Source organism: Symphalangus syndactylus, chromosome 19 (genome assembly GCF_028878055.3).
Source record: "Symphalangus syndactylus isolate Jambi chromosome 19, NHGRI_mSymSyn1-v2.1_pri, whole genome shotgun sequence".
NCBI lineage: Eukaryota > Metazoa > Chordata > Mammalia > Primates > Hylobatidae > Symphalangus > Symphalangus syndactylus.
In genome coordinates, this window is record NC_072434.2 from 16567198 (window position 1) to 16594226 (window position 27029).

The window sequence follows — 27029 nt, forward strand, 5'->3', positions numbered from 1 at the left end:
AACAGAAGCGAAGGCCACATTTATTCCACTTCTTGAAGGTGCAGGCCTTGGACCTGCCCAGACTCACAGGCCTGGCTGCATATCCCAGGACCAGCTGGAGCCTCAGAGAGCGAGGGAGAGGCCAAGGGGCCCCAAGACACTGGCTTTGGCCTTGGCCACCCATTTTCTCAAATTTAGGCTCAGTCAGACCAAGCATAGAAAGAACAGGAGGCTCTCTGTGTTGCCTGTGGCTGGGAGTGGTGACCCTCAGAAATCACAGGGGAACGGAGAGAGCTGTGTTCAACGTGAAACGCTTGAAGAGGAAGGAAGATGTGATGAGGCTGTTTGACCCAGTGCCCCGGGGAAACCCCAGGAGGCTTCCTCTCCTGTTGGCTAGGGAGTGAAGTCCCATAAACCAGAGGGAGTGGGAGGGCATATGACAGCCTCTTCTCCCCACGGCCCAGCCATGGGCACGGAGGAGCAATACCTGAGCCTGGAGAAGATAGAAAGGTCAGCCAGGCAGTGGCTGCCACACTCTTTCCTGTGGGTCCCCACAGAGGTGGCCTGGTGCCCAGTCTCAGCTGTGCTGCTTCCCAGGGAGAAAGGCAGTGGAAGGTAATGCTGGCGACATCCCGGCCAGCAGCCAGGAGGGAGGTAGGCTGATGTGATGGGACGGGATCTTGCCCTGGGTTGGTCTCACAGTGCAGGAGAGCAGTGTTGGAATCATTCTAATGCTTCAGGATGCCTCACGCGCCCCATGGAGCTCAGACATCCGGAGCTGCTGGGACTCTATTTAGCCTACAAGAAAAGGTACAGGCTAGCAGTGCCCACCTGTTGGAGAGGGCTGCAGACCACACTCCAGGACCCAGCACAATTAGCTTTCAAGAACACTGAGCCATTCAAGTCCTCAGTTCTCCCCTTGTAGCACCCTCACTCCCTGACAAGAACCCACTGGCCCTCACCTCTGACTATATGTTGGAATCACTTGGAAAGCTCACGCAGATCCTAACCACAAGCTGAACCCAGCGTCTCTGGGGCAAGACCCCGGCGTCTGTACTTTTAAAAGCTCCCCTGGTAATTCCAATATGCAGCCAAGGTTTAGGAGGGGAAAGAAGTTTAAATTGATTCATTTGGCTCTTTGGCTACAACTCTGAATAAGGAAGTGAAAATTCACTAAAATAAAGTTTTGAGCTATCTGCAAATAGACGACATATCACAGCAAGAGCAATTTTTGTTGGCACTAAAATTAGAACTTCCTGACCAAGAGGGCTGTTTTGGAAAATCCTTCCAAGAAGCTGTCAAATGTCCTCTTTGTGGGTGTTTAAGAGGATGAGTTCTCTTGCTGGAACAGGACAGGGAGGAGATTCCTCCCTTACCCAAGTACCCTCTGAAACTCTGGGGACAAACCACAAGCTCTGCTCCTGGTTTCCCTACCTCCTGGCCCCAATTCTAGTGTGAGACTGGAGTGGCCTCTGGGGAAGAAGTAACAGGTAGTGAGCCCTTCCCTCCACACCCCCCTACCCTCAAGCACCTTGAATATCTCATTTTTTTTAATCCCTATGTCAACACCATGAGGTAGAAATTATTACTCCTGTCTCACAGGGGAGGGAACTGAAGCTCAAAGCTGAACACACCTCCCAGGGTCACGCAGTTGGTAAGAAGCAGGGTCAGGATTGAAATCCTGTAGGAATCTCTGCTGACTCTACCCTGCCATAGGTTCTCAGACAGGAAAATGACAGACATGAGGATGACAGGCAGGAGTGGGAGATGTGTGCACATGTGTACATGTATCTAAACAGGGCTGCTGGCCTTCAGGGCAAGCAAGGACCACCCTTTATCCTGAGGTTATCTCTCTTTGGTGGTAAAATGTGTTTTATAAAGTGGGGTTACTAGACGGCAGGGCTTTTTTTTTTTTTTTTACTTCAAATGTGCTTACTTGGTTATGTGAGCAGCTGGTAACTCTGTTGTTCTCGAGTTTTCTTTTAGAACTTTACTGGTACGTAGCTGGGCACAGTGGCTCATGTCTGTAATCCCAGCACTTTGGGAGGCCAAGGCAGGCAGATCACCTGAGACCAGGAGTTCGAGACCAGCCTGGCCAAGATGGTGAAACCCTGTCTCTACTAAAAATATAAAAATTAACTGGGTGTGGTGGTGGGCACCTGTAATCCCAGCTACTCAGGAGGCTGAGGTAGGAGAATTGCTTGAACCCAGGAGATGGAGGTTGCAGTGAGCCGACACAGTACCACTGCACTCCAGCCTGGGTGACACAGTGAGACTCCGTCTCAAAAAAAAAAAAAAAAAAAGAAAGAAAGAACTTTTACTGGTACGCAAAATCTCAGTCTCAGAGTCGGAGCCCTGTTGCATTCCCACACCAACCTCTCACGACCCCTCAGCACCCCGAGGAGGGGAGTCGAATCAGGAGATGATCCTGCAGCCCCGAGCTGGCCCATGAGCATTGGCAGGAGGGACGGGAGCCCCACAAGGCCAGAGAAACACCGGCCTTGGGCATCGTATCCAAGCTGTCTATGCTGTGGCTTCCTGGGGTTGCACATGGGGATGAAAACAGCACCTATCCTGAGGATGGCTGTGATTCAAGGAGGCATCTGGGGCAGCTTGGGCACAGACTGCATATGGAGTGCAGAGCTGGACACGGGCACAAACCCCATGTCTCCAGGCCCCCATCTCCCTGACAGCATGGAGGCTCACATTTTAAAGGCTGTAAGTGAACCCTACACCTCCTGAGGATGTCAACTCATTTGTGGAAAACGCCTAAGCTTCAACAGGGCTTCTCGGAAAATGGACACGTGTCATCAAACCTGCATGGGCAGGCTTGGAGACTCTTCACCCGCCCCCGCCCCAGGCAAGGGTAGCTTGAAGACCCAGCCCTGACCCACACAAGGTGAAAGCTCCTTACCGTTCGATGATGCGGTTGTTGTCCAGGAGGTCAGACGCCAGCAGCTTCATCCCCTCGCAGAGCTCTTGCATGCTGCCCAAGGCAGAGGCAGGAGGGGCGGCTGAGGCTGGAAGTTGCCCTGCCCAGACCCCTTTCCTGGGAGGCCCACCCTCCTCCTCAGCCCCACCAAAGAAGCCTGTTTATTCTTTTTTGTTTGCTTATTTGAGATGGAGTCTTGCTCCCTTGCCCAGGCTGGAGTGCAGTGGCACAATCTTGGCTCACTGCAACCTCTGCCTCCTGGATTCAAGCAATTCTTGTGCCTCAGCCTCCCGAGTAGCTGAGATTACAGGTGCCTGCCACCACATCTGGCTAAATTTTGTATTTTTACCAGAGATGGGGTTTCACCGTGTTTGCCGGGTTGGTCTCGAACTTTTGGCCTCAAATTGATCCACTCACCTTGGCCTCTCAAAGTGCTGGGATTACAGGCGTGAGCCACCACGCCCAGCTAGTCTCTTTAATCTTGCCTCCTAGGCCTGGCATGAGGCCAAACCCCTCAGGCTCTAACCTCAGCATGCTCCCCGCAACCCCCTTCCACACAGATACCCGCTTTCTCCCCAGCACTTACTGGAGAAGCAGTTCCTTTGGTGTAGGGCTGGGGTAAGGAGCTATGGGAGGCGGGGAGGCCTGAGCCCCCTTTGCTCGGTCCTGAAGGAGCTGGTGAGATAGCTCTTCCAGGATCTGCAGGGAAGCCATACTTTGGTCAGCAATTAGTAGCCAGCTGATGTGTGGCTGGGTAGGGGGAGTGCTTGAGGAGGGGAAGACATAGGTAACAAGCGCCCCAGTCTGCATCCCCAGAGCACCTAGAATTCTTCTGCTATGCCCACCTTGCTGAGACTCTCCTGGACCCCCTGGGCTTCTGTGTTACAGGCAGCCACAGAACAGCTGACCAGGCGCAGGTGGTTCCTGGTCTCATGCACCACCCTCAAGAGAACACACAGAGACTTAGAATTAGAGCAGGACTCAGCCCACTCCCCAGGGCTCGACTAGCTGCCATCGGATCTGCACGTGGACACAGGTGGGTCCCGGGTATTTGCCTCCCTTGCTGCCTCTGCCCTGCCAGCTGTGCCCTCCACGCTTGCCCGCCCCACTGCAATAATGCAGAAGCACACAGCTCGCTGAGGCTGGGAGGGCCCCTTCAGAGCCGCAGTGTGGAGCATCAACAACATGCGTGTGGCTGGGGCTGGGTGACGCATGCCAGGTATGGTGAGTGTGGCCCCAGTTAGGCTGCAGAGAGGCAGAGGATAGCCCACACCAGGGCTCTCAGTGTGGGGAACTGCCCACGCTCTCATTTCCAGTGTGAATTCTCTTCTATCTCTAAGTGGGGGGAAGGAGCAGGGACATTTTCCCCAAGGCCCAGAGCCGTTAAATCAGGGGTTGGTGCTCAGCCCTGGCCACACATTAGAATCACCTGGAGAAGCTGTACTACACTGAGATCCAAGCCCTGCTAGAGAGCAATTACACCAGAATGTGTGGTGAGTTGGAGAAGCAGGCATTGGTATTCTGATATGAGGAAGGGTGAGTGCCCAGATCTCAGCCCCATAACAAGGTGAGGTCCTACAGGCCTCAGAATGTGGTAGCGCGCAGGAAATTGTCCTCTCTTCTCAGGAGGGGCCAATGTTCACACAGGCAGGGGACGGGGAGTGGGCCTGATCTGAGAAGGCGGAACCCAAAACTCCTGAAGGGGACAGAGTGACAGAGGGTTCTACTTAAGGGCCACTGCCACTGTCCTTATCCCAGGGGCACCTAGCGTTCTCCTAAAGGAGATTTTTCAATACAACCAGGTGGAACGGTAGAAAGAATCCAGATTTCATTTGATTTTACCCTCAAAAGCCCTGAAGAATCCAGATTGTAGAGACAGGCAGAGCCACATACGAGTCTTGGGTCTGCCACTTACTAGCCATGTGATGTGCAGAGGAGACCTGTTCTCAGAGCCTGTTTCCTCATCCAGGAAATAGGGTGATGATATCTACTGTATAGGGCGGGTGTTGTAGGAGTAAATAAGCTTAAGCTATAGAAATCTCCCAGCCAACTGCCTGGTCCACCCAGGGACAGAAAACCACTCATCTGCTCACACCCCTTCACTCTCTCCTCCCTCTGCCTCAGGGCTCCACAAAGTCCTGGGTCCTCTGAAGCCTAAAAGGGCCAGGCCAGGCCCTGGGCTCCAAGAGCTCAGGAGGGGCTGTTACCTCATCCTCTTGCCATGCATGACTAAGGACGCTTGATACTTCTGCACGCACTCCTCCTGGAACAGCTGCAGCAGCCTTTTGGCTAAATGACTGAAATTCACCCTAGAACAACAGGGAACCAAGGTGCAGATGGGCTGCCAGAACCACTGTGCACAAGCCCACCATCCCTCAGTCTCCATCAGTCTCCGTCACCACCTTGTCGTAAGTGCCCAAGCCCTGCGTCCACAGCAGGGCTATATCTCTGGGAAAGGAGGAAAGGAGGGTCACACACTTGGATTGTGAAGGCTGCAGTGGCCAGCAAAGCCCACATCAACACGGAGATGTGGGAGACGCACAACGGGTCCTCGGGGAACACACATGCGCTCAAGCTTAGTCCTCAGGAAAGGGAAGGGAAAGCGAGGCAGCTGTGGAAAGAAGGTGTGTGAGTGCGTGTGTGTGTGAGACAGAAAGGGGTGGGGGTGCTTGTAGAACTGGGGGAGTGAGTTCCCAGATAACCATTAAATCAGGGAGGGCCTCCTGGACGTGAGTGTGTCCGGGAAACATGGGAGACAGAGGAGCTGGGGGACGCAAGGAAGGTTCAGGCAGAGGGCAGAAGCAGGAAGTGGTAAGTGGTGCATCAGTGAGGACAACCAGAGGGGAAAAAAAGCCTGCAAACAGTCCTGTCCATACCAAAAGTAAATCCAGTTACATCAAGATTGCATCTGAGAAGTCTCCCTCCAACTAAGCTATGCACACTCCCTCCCCTGGCCCCAGATAACCTGTTATCCCCGACTTTGCTCAGCTGCAGCCCGGGACGGGGCCCTTCACCGCCTCTCCTCTGGCGTTGAGGATCACTCTGCCCTGCGGACACCCACCCTCCTGCCCACGCGCCTGCCAGCGGACAGGCCACTCACTTATCCAGCTTGTGAATCTGCTCCTCGTTGTAGCCAAGCCCTGGAGGAAACAGACAGAACAGATGTCACCTATTCAATCAGTCAACGAAACAGAGTGCAGCAAGGGTCGAGAGACAGTTACAAAGATGAAGACGGCCCAGCCCGCGCTGCTTCATGGGAACTCACGGCCCAGGGGAGTGGCCGGGTGGGGGCGCAGAGGAGTGAAGCCAGCACCCAAATTAGGACAAAGCCGGGGCCTCAAGAAGCCATGGGGAAATTGTGTGAGGGCCCCAGGGGAAGGCAGCCCGCAGTGCGGGGCCGGGGTGGGGACGTGCGGGATGCTTCAGGTGGGAGGTGGTGGACGAAGTGGGCTTGGAAGGAGGCTCGGTCAACCATAGCCCCTTATCCAGCACCCTCCCAGAGTGACTGATGCCTGCAGCTGGGTGGTCCCATCCCTGAATGTTCACGGCCTCTACCTGCAACGAGCTAGAGAAACCAGGCCACCATCTTCTACCTCCCCGCTCTGTCCAGCCACTTTTGCCAGAAAGGCTGAAGCTTTCATGGCCTTGGCTGCCTCCTGAAGGGCCCTAAGGCTCATGTACTAGGGAGATGCTGCCCCCTCCTGGTCTTCGCAGGAATGGGCCTCCAGGGTGGCAGCAGCCACAAGATGAAATGATGATGGAGGTTCACTTTGAGGGCCTCCCAATCCCACTCCTCTCGTAGCAGAGTCCCCGTCCTGGGCCCTGCACTCGGCCAGCTGAGAGCGTGTGTGCAGTCCGAGAGACCTGGGACAAACCTCAGCCTTTCCTCCTGTTGGCAGGCGGCGCTGGGCGAGTGATTTCACTTCGCTGAGCCTGTCTCCTCATCCATCAGAGGTGCCACATGGGAGTACCGTGAAGCTCATGCGAGAGAGTGCCCCGAAGACCACCGGGCATTTTAAAAAATGGTATCTTTCAACACGCTGGGTTTTAACAGTTAGGGGTTCATTTTTAATTTTAATAAAGGACTCTTAAAGACCAATAGAAGTAAAACTCCTTTGAGGCTGTAAAATGGGATGGTTAAAAGCAGCTGGACCTAGATTACTTGGGCTACTTAACCTTTCTGTGTCTTGGTTTTCTCATCTATAAAATGGGGAGGGTAACGATGCCTAGAGGTTTTGTTATTGCTGTTGTTTCAGACAGGGTCTCGCTCTCGCCCTGGCTGGAGTGCTGCAGTGGTGTGATCTCAGCTCATTGCAGTCTCGAACTCCTAGCTCCCAGGCTCAGGTGATCCTCCCACCTCAGCCTCCCAAGTAGTTAGGACTACAGGCGCATGCCCACATCCAGCTAGTTTTGTTTATTTTTTGTAGAGACGGGGTCTTGCTATGTTGCCCAGGCTGGTCTTGAACTCCTGGGCCCAAGTGATCCTCCCGCTTCAGCTTTCCAAAGTGCTGAGATTATAGGCATGAGCCACTGCACCCAGCTCCATGTATGTGTGTGTATGTGTGTGTGTGTGTATATATATATACACACACACACACACATATATATATACACACACATATATAAAATTTAGTTTCCCAATAGAGATGTGTTATAAATGTTACATATATATTGGTGAAATATAAAACAGTAAAGCGATGGGAAAGCATCCTGTAGTCCCAGCTAGTCAGGAGACTGAGGTGGGAGGATGGCTTGAGCCCAGGAGGTTGAGGTGACAGTGAGCAGTGATCATGCCATTGTACTCCTGGAGTCTCCACAGGCTCCCTCCAACCCCCTCACCAGCCCTCCCTGGGTCCCACCCTTGCACCACCCCACAATGGCAGTCACTTTGGACAAGCAGCTTCCCACCCCTGAGCCTGTGAATGGGCTGCCCCTGCCACAGCATCCTTGTGAGGACTAATGGATCATGCAGCCAAAATGCCTGACCCAGTGACTCAAAATGGGACTTCTCCTGATCCTCCCTTTTCTGGAAAACCTGACTATCTCAGTGCCCCAAGGGCACAATGGATAGTGACATTCTATACTTTAAAGCGCTCTGCCAAGGTGAGAGATCTCTTTCCAGGACCACCTCTCCTAGAGCACCCAGGCCCCAGCCCACTGGATCCCCCAACCACGTGATTCAAGTCTCTTATGTGGCAACAGGCAGGCATGTAAAGGTTTCACATCCCCCACTGGCCTGCAGGCAGCTTGCAGACAGGGGCCCTGCCCCTAGAGCAGCTGCACAGAACCATCCACTTAGTGGGCCTCCAAGAACCACCAGCTGGAGGTTAGTGGCCACTGGTAGCACCAGTGAAAAGGAAGACAGAAGAAAGAAGGGAGACAGAGGAGAGAGAAGGGGCATCTGCCCTCCCCGGGCGGGCTCACCTGGCCTCATCCTAGACTTCTTGAACTGTTTGTAGATGAAGTTCATCTTGTCCAAACAGCACTGAATCTGCTGGATGCTGTGGACAGGAGACAGGGACCAGGTGTTGGAAGAATCTAATAGCACAGAGGAAAGAGGGAGGGAGGGGAAGGGTGGCAGTGCAATAGGGGAGGAGCCTCACCGCCACAGTTTTGGGGGATCAATCTGGGAGTGGAGATGACTGTCCCGCCTCTAGGCTTATTTGAGACCCCGTACAGTCAGCCAGCCATCTCTCGTTCTCATGGCTTATTCTTCCTCTCTCACACACATGCACTCACAGCATGAGTTAAAGAGAGACAGGAAGCCAAGCAGGACAGGTAACAGGAATGTGGCCTTCACTACATGAGAAGTTGTGAGACTGGGCCCTGGGAAGGAGCCTAGGCCCCTGAAACCTAAGAGCATGTCTGGCAGTGACAGCTGGGGATGGAGGGGAGCTGAAATCTCTCTCTGGTCAACTGGAAAAAGCAGAAGAGTATAGCTTCTTGTTTTACCCAATGTGTGGCACACAGCAGAAATTTAACATAAATAATGAATCAATAATCCTTGTTGAAAACAAGAATGAATCAACAGGCCTCGGTCCTGCCCGGAGGTGGAGGAACTGGGGAGATGATCTCCCAAGGACCTTCTCGTTCTGGGGTTGAAGGTCATTATTATTTCTTCCTTCCCCTTTTCAGGCTGGATACAAACACTTTGTTTGAGAAGTCGGGAGTGTGTGGGGAAAGTTCTTCCTCACCCTCAGGCCTATGTAGCTCCACTTCCTCCCTGCAGCACCTCCAAGTGACCCCATCTCTGCTATTTCTGGAGCTTGACTCTGAACAGAGCACAAGCTTGTTCCAGGGCTCTGCCAGCCGAAGGAGCCTGCCCCGCCAGGAACATGTGGGTGAAAGATGAAGTAGCTGGGACAGGCCTCAGATCCGCAGACTTCATCCAAAAGACAAGACCTGGGATCCACAGCCTTCATCCAAGAGGACAGGGCTCAGATCCACAGCCTTCATCCAAAAGACAAGACCTGGGATCCACAGCCTTCATCCAAAAGGACAGGGCTCAGATCCACAGCCTTCATCCAAAAGACAGGGCTTGGGATCCGCAGCCTTCATCCCAAAGACAAGACCTGGGATCCACAGCCTTCATCCAAAAGACAGGGCCTGGGATCCACAGCCTTCATCCAAAAGACAGGGCCTCGATCCTCAGCCTTCATCCAAAAGGACAGGGCCTCAGATCTGCAGCCTTCATCCAAAAGACAGGGCCTGGGATCCGCAGCCTTCATCCAAAAGACAAGACCTGGGATCCACAGCCTTCATCCAAAAGACAGGGCCTGGGATCCACAGCCTTCATCCAAAAGGACGGGGCCTCGATCCTAAGCCTTCATCCAAAAGACAGGGCCTGGGATCCGCAGCCTTCATCCAAAAGGCTCGGGGCCAAATGTGCTCTGAATTGAGAATCGTCTTCTGATATCAGAAAGGCAATTTGGTACCCACACAGTGTACTGTGGAATGGCCCGAGCAGGGCATCAACTCCTAATCAAACACATTCACATCTCCAAAGAACCACAAGAACATTCACCCTAAGTGGGATAAATTCTATAAAGAGCCTCATTTGGTTTAGGTCAGGTTTTATGGCCAAAATAGTTAAGAAAAACTCCTGTGGTGTTCAGAGCTGTTTGAATTTAGAATTGAGGGCATGGGATGATGGATGGGGATAGGCCCAGATTACAGTAGGCACCAGAGAATGGGGAGGAGGTCTGCACTGGGCACCACCCATCCCCTGGTCAGAGGCTCCACACAGTCAGCTGGGGCCTGGGGGAGGGGGGTATTTTTATGTCTGTTAAAAGGGAGAGTGGTGCCTTAAAGATTGTAAACCCCTGCCTGGCATAGGCCAAGAACATAGGCTTTGGAGGTGGACAGAGCCGACCTGAAGCCACCTCTGTCATTTGTCATTTACTGGCTGTGACTCAGGGTAAGTTAACCTCACTGACTGAGGTTCTTTAAAAAGGGCATTATCATAGCATCATTATTGTTTTCAGGATTCAACGAGATGCTGCACGTGAGAGGACCTACCCAAGGGCCTGATACAGAGAAAGGGAACTAAGTCTTCTTTTATTCACAATTATAGCACCTGCTAAGATTCCCAAGGCATTCCTCAAACTCCGAGATGGGTGCAGGACCCCAGATCCTTTTCTCCTCCTGGCTGGTGTCTGCGGCAGTCGGTGGGGGAGGGGGGGTCTTGTTTATTGCTGGATCTCCCTCCACCCCCCCATGCCCTAGCACTCTTGCCAAGAGAAAGGGGAATGCAAGCTGACATCTATAAAGGCTAAAGGCTACTGGACCTTTGGAGCTGCCCACTCCCCCACTCCCACCCCACAGAGAAGGAAAATCCCACAGACCTTCTGTCCTCATGTACCTGATCCCGGTTCTTCACCAGCTCCCGGCTCAGGCTGCTCAGGCTCTCCTGGGTCTCCATGATATTTTGGGAGCATCTGGAGAGGACCTCAGCTAGCTGTGGGGCAAAAAGGCAGACCCCCGTGGGGTCTTCAGCCTGGGTACTGGTGGGCAGGCTGGCTGGAACACGGGCCCCCAGCTCTGATCCTGCTAAGCCCTTGCCCTCCAGCCTCACTTACAGTCCGCAGCCTGGACCTCAGTGCTGCAGCCACCTTCAGTTCCTGGATCTCAGGCGTTCCAGCCACGCTGCTGAGCCTTGAGGGAAGCAAGGAGAAAGGTGACATTTGGGGGCTTAGGAGCAGCCAAGGTGGGAGGCAGAGAGCTCTGTGGGCACATGCTGGGCATAGCATCTGTGGGAAAGCCTTGGTGGCTCTCCGGGTCTGGAGAGTTTTGTGTTTGGGACAGAGGCACCATCCTGAAGAGGGCCCTGCTCACCCAAGTTGTGACATTGTTGAGTATTGCAAAGAATAAAGGTTGAGACAGATTGTAACACCTTGAGTGTATGAAAATTCACGGGCCCATGATGCAAGGCTGCTATTAATGATCTCCTTACTAGGAAACTTTGTAACTAAAGGGAAAGAATTAAGTTCCTGTCCAGTAGAAACTGTATTTCTTGATAACCAATAGCTTTCTGATGAGGGAAAAAGCTATATTTTGTAGACTACTAGGCAATGATGTAGCAGAAGTTAGAACATTATCATCTTGCTGCCCAGTGAACTTGTTCTCTGGGGCATAGCCTTACAAGCAATGATGGATGATAAAGGGGTGGGCATTTGCACGGTGACAAGGTCACACCACTCTGCTTCTTTCTTCTACAGGGACAATGTAATGGTACAGTAGAGGAATCAGGCCGTCACCAGCCAATGGTATGTCAACATACAATACCTGGCATCATCAATAATGTATTCTAGCAAAAAATGTTCAACCGGAATCCATCTAGCCTTGTGCACTCCCAGTTTAGGCCTGGCACAGTGGTTCATGCCTGTAATCCCAGCACTTTGGGAGGCAAAAGTGGGAGGATTGCTTGAGGCCAGGAGTTTGAGATCAGCCTGGGAAACATAGTGAGACCCTGTCTCTACAAAAATAATAATAAAATAAAATAAATAAAATAAAATAAAATAAAATACAAAATAAAAGCCAGACATGGTGGCTCACACCAGTAATCCCAGCACTTTGGGAGGCCAAGGTGGGAGAATTGCTTGAGGTCAGGAGTTCGAGACCAGCCTGGCCAACACAGTGAGACCCTGCCTTGAAAAAAAAGAAAAGATATAAAATAAAATACTAAAAAAATTTTTTAAAACTTCCCAGTTTACAGGAAATGCTGAGAAAGAAGAACAAGACAAACAACTTTAAGGGGAAGCTCTAGATGGGTCCAGAAGGTAGGACAGCAGACGCGATCCCAAAAACAGGTTACAAAACAGCAAATACACTATCATTTCATGTTGGTTAATGTTTACTCATAGTAGAAAAATATCTAGAAGGATGTGTACTCCTAAGGTATGATAACCTATCTCTAGATAGTAGGTTATGAGATTTTAATTTTCTTATTTTTGCTTATCTCTGTTTTCTAACTTTCTACCATCAGTATATACATTTTAGTAACAATCATGATTTTTAAAAAGTATGCTGTGTATTTTGGCTTGGGAATGGAGGAGCAGGGAAGGAAAGGGGAGCTGAGCAAAGAGAGAATCAGGAATGAATTGCAGGCTCCTTGAAGACAGGGGTGCGGTTGCTTTGCTCCTCGTATGTCTCCAGTGCCTAGCAACGTGTTCAGCACACAGTAGTTCGTCAGTGCATGGATGCTGAAGGCATTACTGAGTGCACAAATGGATTTTAAGGCATGGGATATTTGACAGCAGAAGAGGGTGAGGCTGGACCCAATCCATCTCCACAGGGAGTCAGGAGACATGGGTTTGAGTCCTAGTCCTGGCAGTCACATTTGCTCTCTGCATGACCTTGGGTTAGTCCTTTAGCTCTCCAGGCCTCAGGCTCTTCATCTATAAAACGAGGAGATAAATTTCCTTCCTGCGACATAATAAGGTGTTCATAGGGATCAAAAGGGACCTCGGAGATGAAGTCTTGCCTGGTGGTGGGGCTGGGGGAAGCCCTGGGATTCCCAAAGCCCGTCCTGGCTGCCTGAGCAGTGCCTCTGGATGGCAGCAGCTGCCCAGGAGGGCCAGAGAGCTTTGGGACAAAGGCAAGGTTGCTCTGCCAAAGGAGCTGTCCTGGGGAACCTGAGGCAGGAGACGCACACGGCTGGGCAAAGGTGGGCCACTTGGCATGAGGTGCTGGGTGCCTCCAGTGTGACATTCAGCTCATGAAAATACCTGGCTCCACTGTGGGTGGAGCTAGTGCCTTAGACCTTAGAAGAATCTACAGGTGGGGATGTTCAGGCAAGAATGGGCTTGCAACATGTGGGAGCTGGGAGGCCGCAGAGATCATCCAACCCTCTCACTTTGAAAATGAGGACACAGAGGCCCAGGTAGGGGAAGGTGACAGTGGGCTGGAGCCACACCCAGACTAAGAGAAGAGGCTGCACCTGGCCCTCTGGCTGCCTGCTCACAACTGTTTGTTGCTCACCATCCTCCTCCTTGATGGGAGGCTGAAATAGGCTTCAAAGCAGGCACTCGCCTGACCCCAGCTCCCTAGACACACCACGGAGGCCACCTTGGAGGAGGCTGCAGAGCCAGAACAGGGGAACAGCAGCCAGTGGACACCAGGATGCCAGGAGGCCCGACCCAGGCCAGCATGCCACGGCCCACCATGCCTGTCCATCCAGGGCAAGTGGGCAGACAGACACCCAAAAAGCTTTCCCAAACACATCTTTCCAGGTCAAGAATCTACAATGGCTCCCTACTGGTGGTTTTATTGCGGTCCAACCTCCCTCTAGTTGGATCCCTTCAGGGCCTCTATGCATTCTTTCCTCTCCTCCTCACCTCCACCTCTGTCCACCTCTGGCTTCGCTCTGGGCCATCTGCCATCATAACTGTGGCTTCAGTAAGCCTCCCAGCATCCCCTCCTTTCCCCCGAACAGGGCCCTTTTCTTTGCCTCTGCACAGACCTTCCTGCCTGAGGTATTCTTCTTCCTTCTGGCCTTAAAAGCCTCATCTTTCAGGAAGGCCTCCGTGGTTGCCTCTACCCATCTCAAGTCTCCTCTTACCCAACAATCCCATCAACCCTCACATGTCCAGGAAGGGCTAGCTGCTCCAGAGGAAGCACGGGCCTCTCTGAATGACAGGATGCCACACCTACCCCTGGAGCCCCCTCTGTGCCTTGGACAGAGCTCAGCTCAAAGGAGATTCACTTGCAGTTTTGCTGACTGAACCCCACTCTCTGTCACCATTTGAGAGGGGCTCAGTCTGGATGGAGACTCCATCCCTGTTATCTGGAGATGCTCCTCTTCCTCCTCCCTGCTCCTCCACTTCCCAGCTGCCCCATCAACTGCGTTGCTGCTGCGAAGCAGGAGGCACGCAGGGCTGCATGAGTCAGCGCACAGCTGAGAAACTCCCCGGAGCTCCCTGAGGACAAGGGCTGGGGGGTGGCAGGAGGAGGGGGCCTTCAGGCATATGGGCAGTCTCTGATCTTCCGTCCCCAAAGACTCCCGCCACCAGTGGCATCCCTAGGCAGCAGAGCTCCCACCCTCACCCGTACCATGGCCTCGTGCCTTCCAGGATTTGGGGTGCTGTGCCTACTTCTCAATCGTGCTCTGGTCAATGAAGTCTTCCCACATTCCCCATCTCCAGACCCTTCCACTTGGCTTCCTCCTGCCTGGTCTCTCTCTTTTTCCAACCCATCCCCCCTAATTAGCCCAAGACAAGGGAGTAGAGGGAGTGGGGTTCCAAAGATTGGGGCAGGGAACCCAAGGAAGGCAAGGATAAGTTGAAGACTCAGAGAAAGCAGGAGATGAGGCATGGAGAACAAGACCACCTGGATCTCCATCCCTGGTCACATCCAGGGACTGTGCGTGGGTGTGAGTCCTCCCCCTAGAGTTCTGCTGGCACTTGGCATAGGGTGAGCATTCTAAATCATTCAGAGAAGGACTTGGCAGGACACAAGCCCCTTCTTGGGATAAGGAGGCCACCTTGGTACCTGGAGAGTCTGTGCCCCCATGGGCCCCTTCCCCTGCAGCTGAGGGACTGGGTTTTGGGGGAGCCATTGCAGTTATTTGGTGAGGTGGGGATAAGGGATAGGGTGCGGGTGCCCTCTATTCTAGGAGGGTAGGGAAGGCAGGAGCCCTGGGTTGGGGAGGAGAGGTGCATTGTTGGAAGTGAGGGTGAGGAGCAGACAGGGCAGGGCTGAGAGGTCCCAGCTGGCCTGGGGCGAACACCCACCTCTCGGTTCCCAGGCTGCTGCTGAGGTAGAGGAGGGATGTCCTTGCCACTTCCAGAGTCCGTCTGCATGTGGCCTGGAGCACCTCCCTGTCCAAGGGGAGACTGGGTCAGAGCTGCCTTGATCGGGGGACTCAGCACCGTGCATGCAGACAGCATCCCAGCATACTGGCCTCCGCCTCCTGCCGGCCTCCCCCTCCGGCCTGCCTCCCTCTCCGGCCTGCCTCCCCCTCCGGCCCGCCTCCCCCTCCGGCCCGCCTCCCCTCTCTGCCCACTCCTCCTCCCGCCCGCCTCCCCCTCCCGCCCGCCTCCCCTTCTCTGCCCACTCCCCCTCCCGCCCGCCTCCCCCTCCTGCCCGCCTCCCCCTCTGTGCCCAGCCCTCATGACTACTCACATGACCCAGTGCAGCTCCCGCAACATTAGCTCCTGCCCATCCAGCAGAGCCCGCGCCAGCCGCAGGGCCTGGTAGCCGGCGCCCAACACGCCCTGAAACACAGAGGTGCGCAGGGCCAGGTCCCACATCTCCTACCCTTGGGTCATGCCCCTCGCTGCCACCTGGAGTTTGCCCCTCACCTTGGCCGTGTTGTAATCCGCCTGCAGATCCACTTTGGGGACGAACTTGGGGACGTCCAGAGCAGCTGCAGACAAAGACCCTGTCTGAGGGGCCTGCCTATATGGTGCTGGGTCGGCTCATCTTTCATTATTTCCAGCTTACACTCACCCCTCACTGCCAATCTCCCACCTCAGGCTTCGCAACTCACGCTGAGCCTCCCACCTTGCCAGCCTTAGCCGCACTTAAAGTTGTGATCCCTCACTGCCACCTTGTGGCCACTTTTGAGAACTACCTCCTCATGCCCAAGAGCCGAAAATGGACTAAGTCACCCTCTTGTCCACAGGTTTTGGGGTGAATACCCCTTCCTAGCCTCAGAGAAAGAGGATAAAGCTGGCATTATTCAAGTGAGGAGAAAGGACATTTTTGCTGGAGTTTGGAGAAAGGCCCAAGCTCTGGACCCCTGACCCCCTTCCCTTCTTTCCAGGAGCTCAGACTTGGGCTTCTTCCAACGCAAACTGCCTGAAGCTTCCCCACAAATCAGAGATTATGGAAAGTGCATTAAATCCAGATCTCCCTGTTTCCACTGGAGCTCTTTCCACAGCTCTGAGGATGCTGGGAAGCCCCAGGGAGGTCAAGCCACCAGCCCACGTCATGTGGCATCTCAAAGGCGTCTGCACAATTAGAACCCACATCTGCCTCCTGCTCCCTATGGCCCCAAAGGAATGCCCACAGAGAAAAATAACCAATGGCCTGGATTGCAAACTCCTGTCTCAGAGGAAAATGTGGGGAGGAGAAAGATCCAGCCCAGGTGGCTCTACTCACGGTCCCTGAAGGCCAGCCCCTTGGGGATGGCTGTGCTGAAGAGGGTCAGGGGGCTGCTTGCTGTCGTGTGGGCGATGTGCTGTGCTGAGACGCTGGGCTCGAGGACACAGAGGTGACCCTCAAAGAGGTACTCCTGGTGCCGGGGGGCCACACTGGTCTGCTTATGCACGGCCTCCTGGAAAATGGCTATCCTAGACACAGCCGTGGTGGGGAGCAGAGGGCAGGGGGTGTCAGTGGGCAGGGCAGGGGGCCAAGGTGGCCTAAGCCCCAGCTAAGTGTTGCCCATAGACAGGGCTCTGTTTTACAGAGGGAGGGACGGGGGTGGTTTTCTCTGTCATCAAGGATGGAGAGACCAAGGGGAGAGTTCACATCTTATAGTGATGGAGACAGAGTGGGAACAGGTCCCAGGAGTCCCAGTACCCAGCCTCTGCCTCTGCACCTCTTCCTGTCACACTGCCATTAAAATTTACCTAGTTCCATAAAATTATTGAGGAGTCAAGGGTTCTATGAGCAGTACCTTTAGGAAATGTACAACCAACATACACCACGCACACACTTCTCAGATGTATAATGCATATTAGCATTAGAAAAGGTACTGACTCTCCGAAGTACGTGCAAGAAAACCTGTTTAGCTTTAACTTTGTAGAACTAGTCTTTTTCCAACTATGTTTGGACCCAGAAGCGTTCCTATGTACACACTCCTCAGAACGTACTGTGGGAGATGCTGCTTTGGACATGCACTGCTGCTTGGGTAGAGAAGGTTCTCACTGCTTCCCTCCCTCGCCCCCACTTACGTGTTGTGAGCATGGATGTAGATGTGGTGCAGGACGGCCTGGGACAGGGAGAAGACATGGACGACAACTCGCTGCAGGATGTCACTCGTCTCCGCAAAGAACTGGTCGAAGCCCCAGCACTTGGCCTGCTCCACCTCCAGGATGTTGGCCAGGATGGGCACCAGCTGGCTCTGCAGCCCCCTGCCCTCCCAGGACATGGAGACTGTCAGGGGCGGGGGCCCAGACCTATCCTCCTTAAGCAGGCAATAGGAGCATTCTAAGAGAATGTCCTGAAGAGCTAGGACCAAGATGGTGGGGCAGGGTGGGTTGGGGAGGAAGAGCTGGAAGAACTCGTTCCAGCATCCAGATGGGAAAGTGGTGTGCCCAAGCCTGCAGCATGCCCGGAACCTGATGGAACGGGCCTCAGAAGTCTTGACTCAACAGAGAGAAGTGATACCCAGCTCAGACTCCAGCATTACCCCCCACCCCCAGCAGGGTCCCACTCACAGTGACAGCTGGCAGGTGATGGGGAGGGTGTAGCTCCACTCCAGGGGCCCGTTCTCCCGCTTCTGGGCACCTGCAATGGCCCCAGCCGGCTTCTCTGTGGTGATTCGGTACCTGGGGGGAGCAAGGCCGGGTCAGCGGGATCCCCAGCCATCACATTGCCGGGCAACGACACACTCAGCACAAAGGGCTCGGAGCACAGGTTCAAGTCACCCAGCCACCCCAAAGTAGCCTGAGAGATGGAGTGTGAGAGACCTGGCTCTCAGCTGTGAGAGCACTTTGCCTCAGCACTCCTCCTGGAGCCCTTTGCTTCAGGTAGAGACACCTTTGCCCTGTCCACTGCCTCTCCTCCCGGCTACACTTCCCTCAGCCTGGCCAGCCTCCTCCACACCTTTGCCCATGCTATGCATGGCCCCAGTATCCTCTCCTCTTTCTCTCCCTTCAGAGTCCAGCCTTCCCTGACAACCCCCGTCCATGCTGGTCTCCTGCCCCTTTTGCGGGCCTGATATAGGTTCCACACAGCTGGACCCCAGGGCTGAGGTGGGTGCAGCAACCTTCCCACTAAGCCAGCTGACATCTCCTCTGCTCCGGGCTGTGCGCTCAGAGGGAGCCGCTACTGTCTCCAGCCACTTGCTACTTCCCTGTCCGATGGCACCAAACCGTGGGAAGACCTTGGACCTGGGAACAGGAAGCTGCCACCTTTGCCCCTGGAGAGCTCTGCCACCTTGGGCAAGTCACTCTTTGAGCTTCGGTTGAGACAAGGAGAGCAGTAAGGGAGCGGAAGGCTAGAGTGAAGCACTGAACTAACATAGGGCATATTCACAGACTCCCATCAGCCCTGGGCAGAGCTCAGCTGCTTGTTTGATCCGATTAACAAAAAGAGATCTATAAAGAGCCTGGGCGGGAGGGGGTGGACCAGAGGAGGGCCGTGGAGTGTGAGGGGACCAGGAGACACAGCAGGGACCGGCGGGGGAAGGGCCAGGGGACTGCCAGTCCGCCCCATTCCCTGCCCTGTGGCCCACTGTACATGATCTCCTTGTTCCGCCGTGGCCCACCAAAGGGGATGAAGGGCAGGCTGCCGGTGGCTGCATGGTACAAGGTCACTCCAATGCTCCAGAGATCCACAGTCACCCCGAACGCTTTTTGCTGGGGCTTTCGAAGCACCGCCCGCTCATACATGTCGGGATGCTGCCGGAGAGAACCAGAACGCGGCCATGGGGCGGGAGGGCTGGCAAGGGCCTGAGACCTGTCAGACTCCCTTCCACCACCTGCAGGTGAAAACAGAACTGTTCAAATCCTTCTCCTTTGTCATCTTAAAAATGAGTGTCAGCCTCACCTTTTCTGTCCTAGAGAACAGAATGCATTCTTCTGGATGGGGTACAGGGGAGAGACATAACTCCTGTCGGAAGCAGGAGGTGGGCCACACCCCCTCATGGGGGCTCTGAGGGGCTCACAAGGCAAGGCGAGCCCTCAGCGTGGGGCAGCGGGTCTCCAGCAGCTCACTCACCAGGTACTCCTCAGTCCCGTAGACTGAGACGAACTTCTCATCATCGTCCAGCTCCCGGGCAGCCCCGAAGTCTGTCAGCTTGTAGATGCTCTGCCCCTCCTCCCCGATGAGGCGCATGATGTTCCCGGGCTTGATGTCGCGATGCACGATGCCGTTCTCTCGCAGGTGGTTCATGCCAGCCACTGGGGACAGACGGGGAGGCCACTAGCTGGCTCTGGCCGGGGACAGTCTAGTGTCTGAGGCTCATCTTGGTGGGAAGGCTGTCCTTGCGTCCAGAGAGACAGGAGTTCCCGTGGACTGACAGAGCCATGGGACAGGCAGAAGGGCAGAGACGCGCATGGGGCTTAGGAGGGCGTCTCAAGGACACTAGGGTATGGAGGTGCCATCTGGATTCTCTAGGAAACCAAGAGGGGTGGTGGCTCTGTCTCCTCAAGGGCAGCGCCCCTCTTTGTGTGACTTCTTTTGATTAGGTGTTCAATTGTGGTAAAATATGCATAACAAAATTTCCCATTTTAACCAATTTTAAGTGTACACTTCATTGGCACTAAGCACACCCACGCCGCTGTGCCACCATCTTAGAACTTTTCTCATTCTCCAATTTTTTTTTTTTTTTTTTTGAGACAGAGTCTCACTCTGACACCTAGGCTGGAGTACAGTGGTGCAATCTCAGCTCACTGCAAGCTCTGCCTTCCAGGTTCAATCAATTCTCATGCCTCCGCCTCCCAAGTAGCTGGAACTACAGGCGTGAGCCACCACGCCCAGCTAATTTTTGTATTTTTTTAGTAGAGACAGGGTTTCACTGTGTTCGCCAGACTGGTCTCAAACCCCCAACCTCAAATGATCCTCCCACCTGGGCCTCCCAAAGTGCTGGGATTACAGGCATGAGCCACTGCACCCGGCCTCATTCTTCAAAATCGAAACTGTGCTTATTAAACAACTCCCCATTCTCCTCTGCCACCAGCCCCTGGAAACCACCCTGGTACTTTCTGTCTCTATGAATGTAGGAGTGGAATCATACAGGATTTGTCCTTCTGTGTCTGGCTTTTTTCACTTAGCATAATGTCATCAAGGTCCATCCATGTTGTAGCAGGTGTCAGAATTTCTTTCCTTTTAAGACTGAATAATATTCTATTTTAGGTACCTCCCACATTTTGTTTTCACAGTTAGGATGTTTCCACCTTTTGGCTATTGTAAATAATGCTGCTATGAACATTGGTGTACAATCTTTTTTAGGTTTAATTTTTAAGTTGGAATTTTAAATGGAATGATTAGCAGGAGTCAGACACCTGAGTCCTGTCAGCATCTGTCTCAGGCCTGCTGCTGGTCTGAGGGTGGAGGCAGGGAAGGGAGGGGCTCACCCACACAGCGCAGCACCACCAGGAACTCATCCTCAGGCAGCCCAAAGGCGTTCTCGGGGCTCTCCAGCACGCTCAGCAGGCTCCCACTGGAGCAGTACTCCATCACCAGTACCTTCTGCCGGCTTCCCCCCTACGGGTGGGACAGAGAGGGACTCAGGAGGATGGCACTTCTCCTCCCCACCCACCAGGAAGAAGTGGCTCAGCCTGGAGCCCAGAGCCCTCATCCTCCAGGTCCCAGCTTCCGGCCTGGCTTTCCCTCCTTGGCCCCACACTGATCCCACACACTGGAATCCAAAGTCACTTATTCCAGGAAGCCCTCAGTGCTTAGGTGCTGATTCTGTCCGTCGTTCCTTTCCTGTGCACCGCCCCCACCCCCTTGCACCCTTTGCTCCCTTCTGCAATTTACCTGCTCTCTCTGACCTGCTGATAAGCATGGGACCAAATCTCTGTTATCGTGTGGCCTGATTCTCCCCAGACCATAAGGGTCAAGGACAAGACCATCCTCTGACCAAGCACCGGACCCACCGTCTCCTCCACCGCAAAGAGCTTGATGATGTTCTGGTGGTTCAGCTTCCGCAGGACCTCAAACTCCCTCACCTGCACCTCGCGGGGCCGCAGGTAGCTGGTGGTGTTGAAGACCTTCACAGCAACCAGCTCCCCGGATTTCTGCCATTGGGGAGGGAGCAGTGGGAGGCAGCGTGGGATTAGCACATGTCCCACTCCCACAGAGGAGCAGCCACCCTCTGCTGGGCCTCCATTCAGCCTCTCTGGCCAGCCCAACCCCAGAGATGAGCCTGGTTGGATGGGGGCTCCCATCCGCACCTCCTTTCCCTCTCAAGGGGTAGATAGTCCAGCACTGGGAGGTGACAAGATCCTGACACTCTGATCTCCTGCAGGGGATGGCTTGTTGTCATTATTACAATTGCGATTGACAATCATCACAGGGCAGTTAACACTCCCTTGGGTTAGCAGCAGGGAAGGGATTGGAACCTGGTCTATCTGGTTCCAATTCTTTTTTTTTTTTTTTTTTTTGAGACAGAGTCTCACTCTGTTACCCAGGCTGGAGTGCAGTGTCAAGATCTCAGCTCACTGCAACCTCTGCCTCCCGGGTTCAAGCGATTCTCTGCCTCAGCCTCCCTAGTAGCTGGGATTACAGGTGCACGCCACCATGCCTGGCTAATTTTTGTATTTTTAGTAGAGACAGGGTTTCACCATCTTGACCAGGATGGTCTGGATCTCCTGACCTCGTGATCCACCCACCTCGGCCTCCCAAAGTGCTGGGATTACAGGCGTGAGCCACTGTGCCCGGCCAGCTACCACTGTTGAGTAAGACAGAGTGGATATCATCTCACATATTCTCGCAGGATAAATCCAAACAAGGCCTAATTCCCCGCTCTGCTATTCCTAGATCCCATTTGCTGTTACCTTCCTTGGATGTTTGCCTTGTTACTTCACAGTTCTCTTGCCCCAACTCGTGCCCAGCAGAGGCATCCTCTCAAGGAGCCGTTTTCAGCTCCCTATCCCTCTGCTCAAACCCACAGTGTGAGTGCTGCACAACATCCAGAGGTCCCCGTCCCACCGCCCTCAATGCCCACTGGGGGCTGACTGGGCCAGCCTCTGAGGTGTGAGGGGGCCAAGGCTGTGCTGGACAGGGCCTGGCCAGGGTTGCTTCCTACCTTGTTGCGGGCCTTGTACACACTGGCAGTGGCCCCCTGCCCCAGCAGGTCGTCTGTGTGCCACAGGTAATTGGCTGTGCTCTGCATCTCCTGCCCTGAGCTGGCTGGTCACCTTCTGCCTAGAGAAAGAGTATGCTGGGGGCCCAGGATTCCATTCCTGGCATGGGGTGGCCACTGGTGGCCTGACCTGTAACTGTGCCCCAAGGCTACCCTAAGAAGGGCTCCATGCGGCCATTCCACAAGCAAGGGAGCAGGGGGAGTCTGAAGCACAGAAAAGTTAAGTAACTTCCCGAAAAGGATGCACAGCACAACAAGAGGGTCCCCATTGAGCCCTCAGCCCACAGCCAGCACCTGTTCCACCTGCTGCCTGTCCTGGCTCCCCAAGTCCCCTTGAAGCCCCTCCCCAGGCAGGTCATTCTGCACAGACAAACCACTTGTCTCTATCACCTCTCCCCAGCACTGAAGATTCTGGGGTTTTGGCATCCAGGCTTGAGATTGTCCCAGGAAGCAGAAACAGTATAGGAGGAAGGGCCCGGGGTCAGGCAGCATCTCCCACACCACCACAAATCTCCAAGATTGCAACATGAGTCCAGAGCCACTCCCCCAGCCCCCGCTGGCCCGCCTGCCAGGCCCACCACTTCCTGCTGCTGTGAGCTGACAGCCGGGCCAGTATTGCTCCAAGAGAGATGGGGCTGCTTCAGAGTGTGTGTGTGAGAGAGAGTGTGTGTGTGAGTGTGTGTGTGTGTGTGTGTATGTGTGTAGGGGGTTGGGGAGAAGGGTGTGGGTGTGTGTGTGTAAGCAGGGTATAGGGGAGGCAAAATTCATCATTCAGCCATTGGGAGAATCTGAAACCCCCTACAATTCTGTTTCCCATCTTTGTCCTCATCTTTTCTCCAAAGCCTGGTTCTCCTAAAGCAATTAGTACCAGAAAGTGTATCCTCAGAAGTTAAACTCAATTTATCTTTGAAAAATAAGGCCAGGGCTGGCCTTTTTGGGATACCTGGGGACAGAAGCATTAGAAGGGCCACCATCCTTTAAATACTTTCTTTTTTCTTTTTCTTTTCTTTTATTTTGACATAAGGTCTCACTCTGTCACCCAGGCTGGGGTGCAGTGGTACAATCATGACTCATTGCAACCTCCACCCCCTGGGCTCAAGCAGTCCTCCCAACTCAGCCTCCTGAGGAGCTTAGGACCATAGGTCTGCACCACCACACCTGGCTGTCTTTTGTATTTTTAGTAGAGATGGGTTTTTGCCATGTTGCCCAGGCTGGTCTTGAACTCCTGAGCTCAAGCAATCTGCCCACATGGGCTTCCCCAAAAAAGCGCTGGGATTACAGGTGTGAGCCACCATGCCTGGCCACTTAAATACTTTTAAATAACGCTAGACTAGTAAAGGCATCTTCGTGTTCTAACATCTTACAGGTTGTCAAACTGAGGGTTGCCACGCCTGGAATCTCATGTTCCTTCGCTCTGAACTTTTTCTCTGTGTAAATCTTTTTTAAAAATGCAAATCCTTGATAATGTCAGTTCATCCAGCCAGAGGCCCCTTGAAGAGATCGGTGGTCAACTCCTAGTTTTAGATCAGGTAGGAGTGGACATTACACAGAAGCAAATGAGGTACTGAGAGGCTTCCTGAAGACAAAACAGTAGCTCAGCATGAATGAGTGGGTCTGGTTTTCCCCGCTGAGGCTGGAGCCAGCCAGCAGGTCTGGGGGCTGGGGCTGGGGCTGGAGCAGAGCAGGCTGAAATCAAGGCCAAGGGCTGTGATACTGGGGCAAGGAACAGCTGAAGACTCTGGGATAATAGGCAGTGAGGTGGAAAGCGCAGAGCCCCAGACAGGGGGTGTGCCCCTGGGTTCTGTGCCCGGGAGTGCTGGTTGTGGCACATCTGGCTTAACTCTGCACGCTCTGCAGATCCTCCCCCCACCACCCCAAGCACCTGGTGCATAGAAGGGCTCAGCGGCCCTCAGCCAGTGGTTGGATGAATGAGCAGTGGACAGTGAAGCATGTGAGCCGCCATCCACCCACCTCTCCCCTCCCCTCCCTCCTCAGGGCTCTGCTGTGGCCAAGCGCACTTACCCCACACTCTGAGCTGCCCTGAGTCAGGCAAAGGCTCTTCCTGGCAAGCGTTTGTTATGCTTTCTGTCTGTGGCACGTCCAGGAGCTGAGCTACACCGGAAAGAGGAGGGCGGATGAGAGGCGCCCCTCAGTGCAGTTGCTTCTCAGCCTCCATCAAAGGCCACCGGCCCTAGCCCTTTAACCCTTTCCTGTTTGTCACCTTCCCCCACAGGGCTGGGCTGGGGGTTTCCAGCTCTATTCCCCAACTGTTCAGGGAGACTTTCCCAGCGTCTCCTACTCCTGAGACTCCGGCCAGGGAGAAAGACCCCGGGAAAGGTGAGGGCAGGCGCTGGGAGCTGATCGCTGGCTTCGGGTGTTGGTAAGCAGAGCCCAGGGAGGGCTTGTGGTTGGCCCATGGTGGCTCACCTCCATGCCACACACAACGCTGTATGTGAGAGCACCACTGCCGACAAGCCCACACCCCTGCACCCGGCTGAGCTGCCCTGCAGCTGCCCCTTGCCTGGTCCCTTATTCCACCTCCACCCCCCTCCACATGCTGCACACTCACCCCATCTCCACTGCAGGGGATGCAGGCTTTTGGAACTGGGTGGCACCCCCAGAGCTTTCAGGGCTTGCTGTCATTCATGAGCAGTGTTCTTAGCCTCTTGGTGGCCAAGGGGCCCTAGGACCCACAGGCAGGGCCAGTTGCAATGTCTGTGCCACCCCAGGAGCTGGGACTAGTGGGTTTCTTCCCTGCCTCCTTGTAGCGGTGGGACACCAAGCTCAGCACTGAGTCCTGGCTCTCAGCTCTCTCACACTTCCTGATTTCCGTCTCTCGCTCTCTCTTTCTCTCTTAAAGAGACAGAGGCAACTCGGTGCAACCACCAGCTCAGCAGAAAAGAGAAAGAGGATGCTCTGAGTTCCCAAGGGTAGGCAATAGGACCAGAGTCTGAGGCACAGAGAAGCCAGGAACTGAGGCCCTTCTGGTAATCGTGATGGGCAGCTGGGTGCTGTTTTGGCATCTCCCTCAGTTCACTGGAGCAGGGAAGTTCGGGGCACTTCCCAGAGTCAACAGAGCAGGTTGGGCAAGTTAACTAAGTGGAAAGCTGCCTGAGAAGTCCACGCTCCCACACCCAGGAGCCCCAAGGAAGTGTGGGAGCTATGCCGACCCAGTCCTAGAAGTTGGATCTGAGTCACCTTCCCAGGAGGCCTGCAGAGGTCTGAGAGCAAGTGCGGGGACCCAGCTGATGCCTTCCAGTGTGACCTGAGCACACAGCCTGCAGCCCCTCCCAGCCAGCTCACTCAGCCGCAGAGTAACAGCTACTCCGTGGGTTGATTGGATGACATGGATATATTTGGAATTGTTTGGGAGCTTGGAAAGCGTTTTACAGAAAGGCATTGAAGGCATGGAGGCCCACACACTTCAGTAATTTACCCATGCTCTTCAGAGACTGCTGGGGCTGGCACCCAGGTGCCAACTTCCCAGCCAGGACTCGATGCCCTGCATCAAATGTCCTAGGAGGCTGGAAGGGTCTGTGCTGCTCTGGTCAGCTCTGAGATGGCAGTTGGATGTGAAATGGTTAAAACCAGGAAATTCCATGTTTCTATAGAATGTTGGAGGGACTTTCCCATGGCCACACCTGGTGGTTTCCTCAGCCAGCCCCACCCCTCCCACAGTGACACTAGAACAGGAGCAGAGCTGAGAACTGCCTGGTGCTTGGATAAAGAGAACTCCCCATAACACCTCCAGCTGGAGGAGTTGCTGCAGCTTCTCATGTCAGGACCAGGAGGAATGTGCCTGAGTGCCTGAGATCCTCATGTTCCACCCAGTCTTCCCAGCTTGCTTTTTTTTTTTTTTCTGAGATGGAGTCTCGCTCTGTCACCCAGGCTGGAGTGCAGTGGCATGATCTCGGCTCACTGCAACCTCTGCCTCCTGGGTTCAAGTGATTGTTCTGCCTCAGCCTCCCAAGTAGCTGGAACTACAGGCACGCACCACCACGCTCGGCTAACTTTTTGTATTTTTAGTAGAGATGGAGTTTCATTGTGTGGTTGGTGAGGTGGATTGAATAGGTTGGTCTCGATCTCCCAACCTCCTGATCCACCTGCCTCGGCCTCCCAAAGTGCTGGGATTACAGGCGTGAGCCACTGGCTAATTTTTTATATTTTTAGTAGAGATGGAGTTTCACTGTGTGGTCGGTGAGGTGGATTGAATAGGTTGGTCTCGATCTCCCAACCTCCTGATCCACCTGCCTCGGCCTCCCAAAGTGCTGGGATTACAGGCGTGAGCCACTGGCTAATTTTTTATATTTTTAGTAGAGATGGAGTTTCACTGTGTGGTCGGTGAGGTGGATTGAATAGGTTGGTCTCGATCTCCCAACCTCCTGATCCACCTGCCTCGGCCTCCCAAAGTGCTGGGATTACAGGCGTGAGCCACTGGCTAATTTTTTGTATTTTTAGTAGAGATGGGGTTTCACTGTGTGGTTGGTGAGGTGGATTGAATAGGTTGGTCTCGATCTCCCAACCTCCTGATCCACGTGCCTCGGCCTCCCAAAGTGCTGGGATTACAGGTGTGAGCCACTGCACCCAGCCTAGTCTTCCCAGGTTTCTGCCTGCCTGGCACATGGGAGAACCGCACATCCT

General features: G+C 54.0%; 1 protein-coding gene across 3 annotated transcripts; it reads right to left on the minus strand.

Moving 5' to 3' along the window:
- IKBKE (inhibitor of nuclear factor kappa B kinase subunit epsilon) lies at positions 1 to 25611 on the minus strand. 3 transcript variants are annotated; one of them, XM_063613639.1, is made up of 23 exons: positions 24958 to 25523; positions 24411 to 24500; positions 22332 to 22450; positions 21181 to 21321; positions 20656 to 20785; positions 19298 to 19479; positions 18818 to 18978; positions 17794 to 17904; positions 17308 to 17487; positions 16514 to 16704; positions 15712 to 15776; positions 15533 to 15624; positions 15142 to 15228; positions 10990 to 11065; positions 10773 to 10868; positions 10488 to 10566; positions 8336 to 8449; positions 6012 to 6051; positions 5119 to 5220; positions 3757 to 3853; positions 3498 to 3610; positions 2894 to 2965; positions 1 to 777 (listed from the first exon to the last, which is right to left on the minus strand). In XM_063613639.1, the coding sequence occupies exons 3-23, from the start codon at positions 22416 to 22418 to the stop codon at positions 744 to 746; spliced, it is 2250 nt and encodes a 749-aa protein (XP_063469709.1). In that variant the 5' UTR covers positions 22419 to 22450; positions 24411 to 24500; positions 24958 to 25523; the 3' UTR covers positions 1 to 743. The 3 variants fall into 3 exon arrangements, with proteins under 3 accessions (XP_063469709.1, XP_055090048.1, XP_055090050.1); XM_055234073.2 differs by lacking the exon at positions 10488 to 10566 and having other exon boundaries at positions 8336 to 8412; positions 10756 to 10868; positions 24958 to 25611; XM_055234075.2 differs by lacking the exon at positions 10488 to 10566 and having other exon boundaries at positions 8336 to 8412; positions 10756 to 10868; positions 22332 to 22446; positions 24958 to 25509.
- Between the last annotated feature and the right edge of the window lie 1418 nt (positions 25612 to 27029).

Excerpts from the sequence above, each read along its gene's own strand:
- IKBKE (XM_063613639.1), bottom strand. The coding sequence starts at position 22,418 with ATGCAGAGCACAGCCAATTACCTGTGGCACACAGACGACCTGCTGGGG. Across the intron at positions 16,705-17,307 it reads TACATCCATGCTCACAACAC|GATAGCCATTTTCCAGGAGG; the intron begins GTAAGTGGGGGC and ends GGCTGTGTCTAG. Across the intron at positions 778-2,893 it reads AACAACCGCATCATCGAACG|GCTAAATAGAGTCCCAGCAG; the intron begins GTAAGGAGCTTT and ends CTTTTCTTGTAG.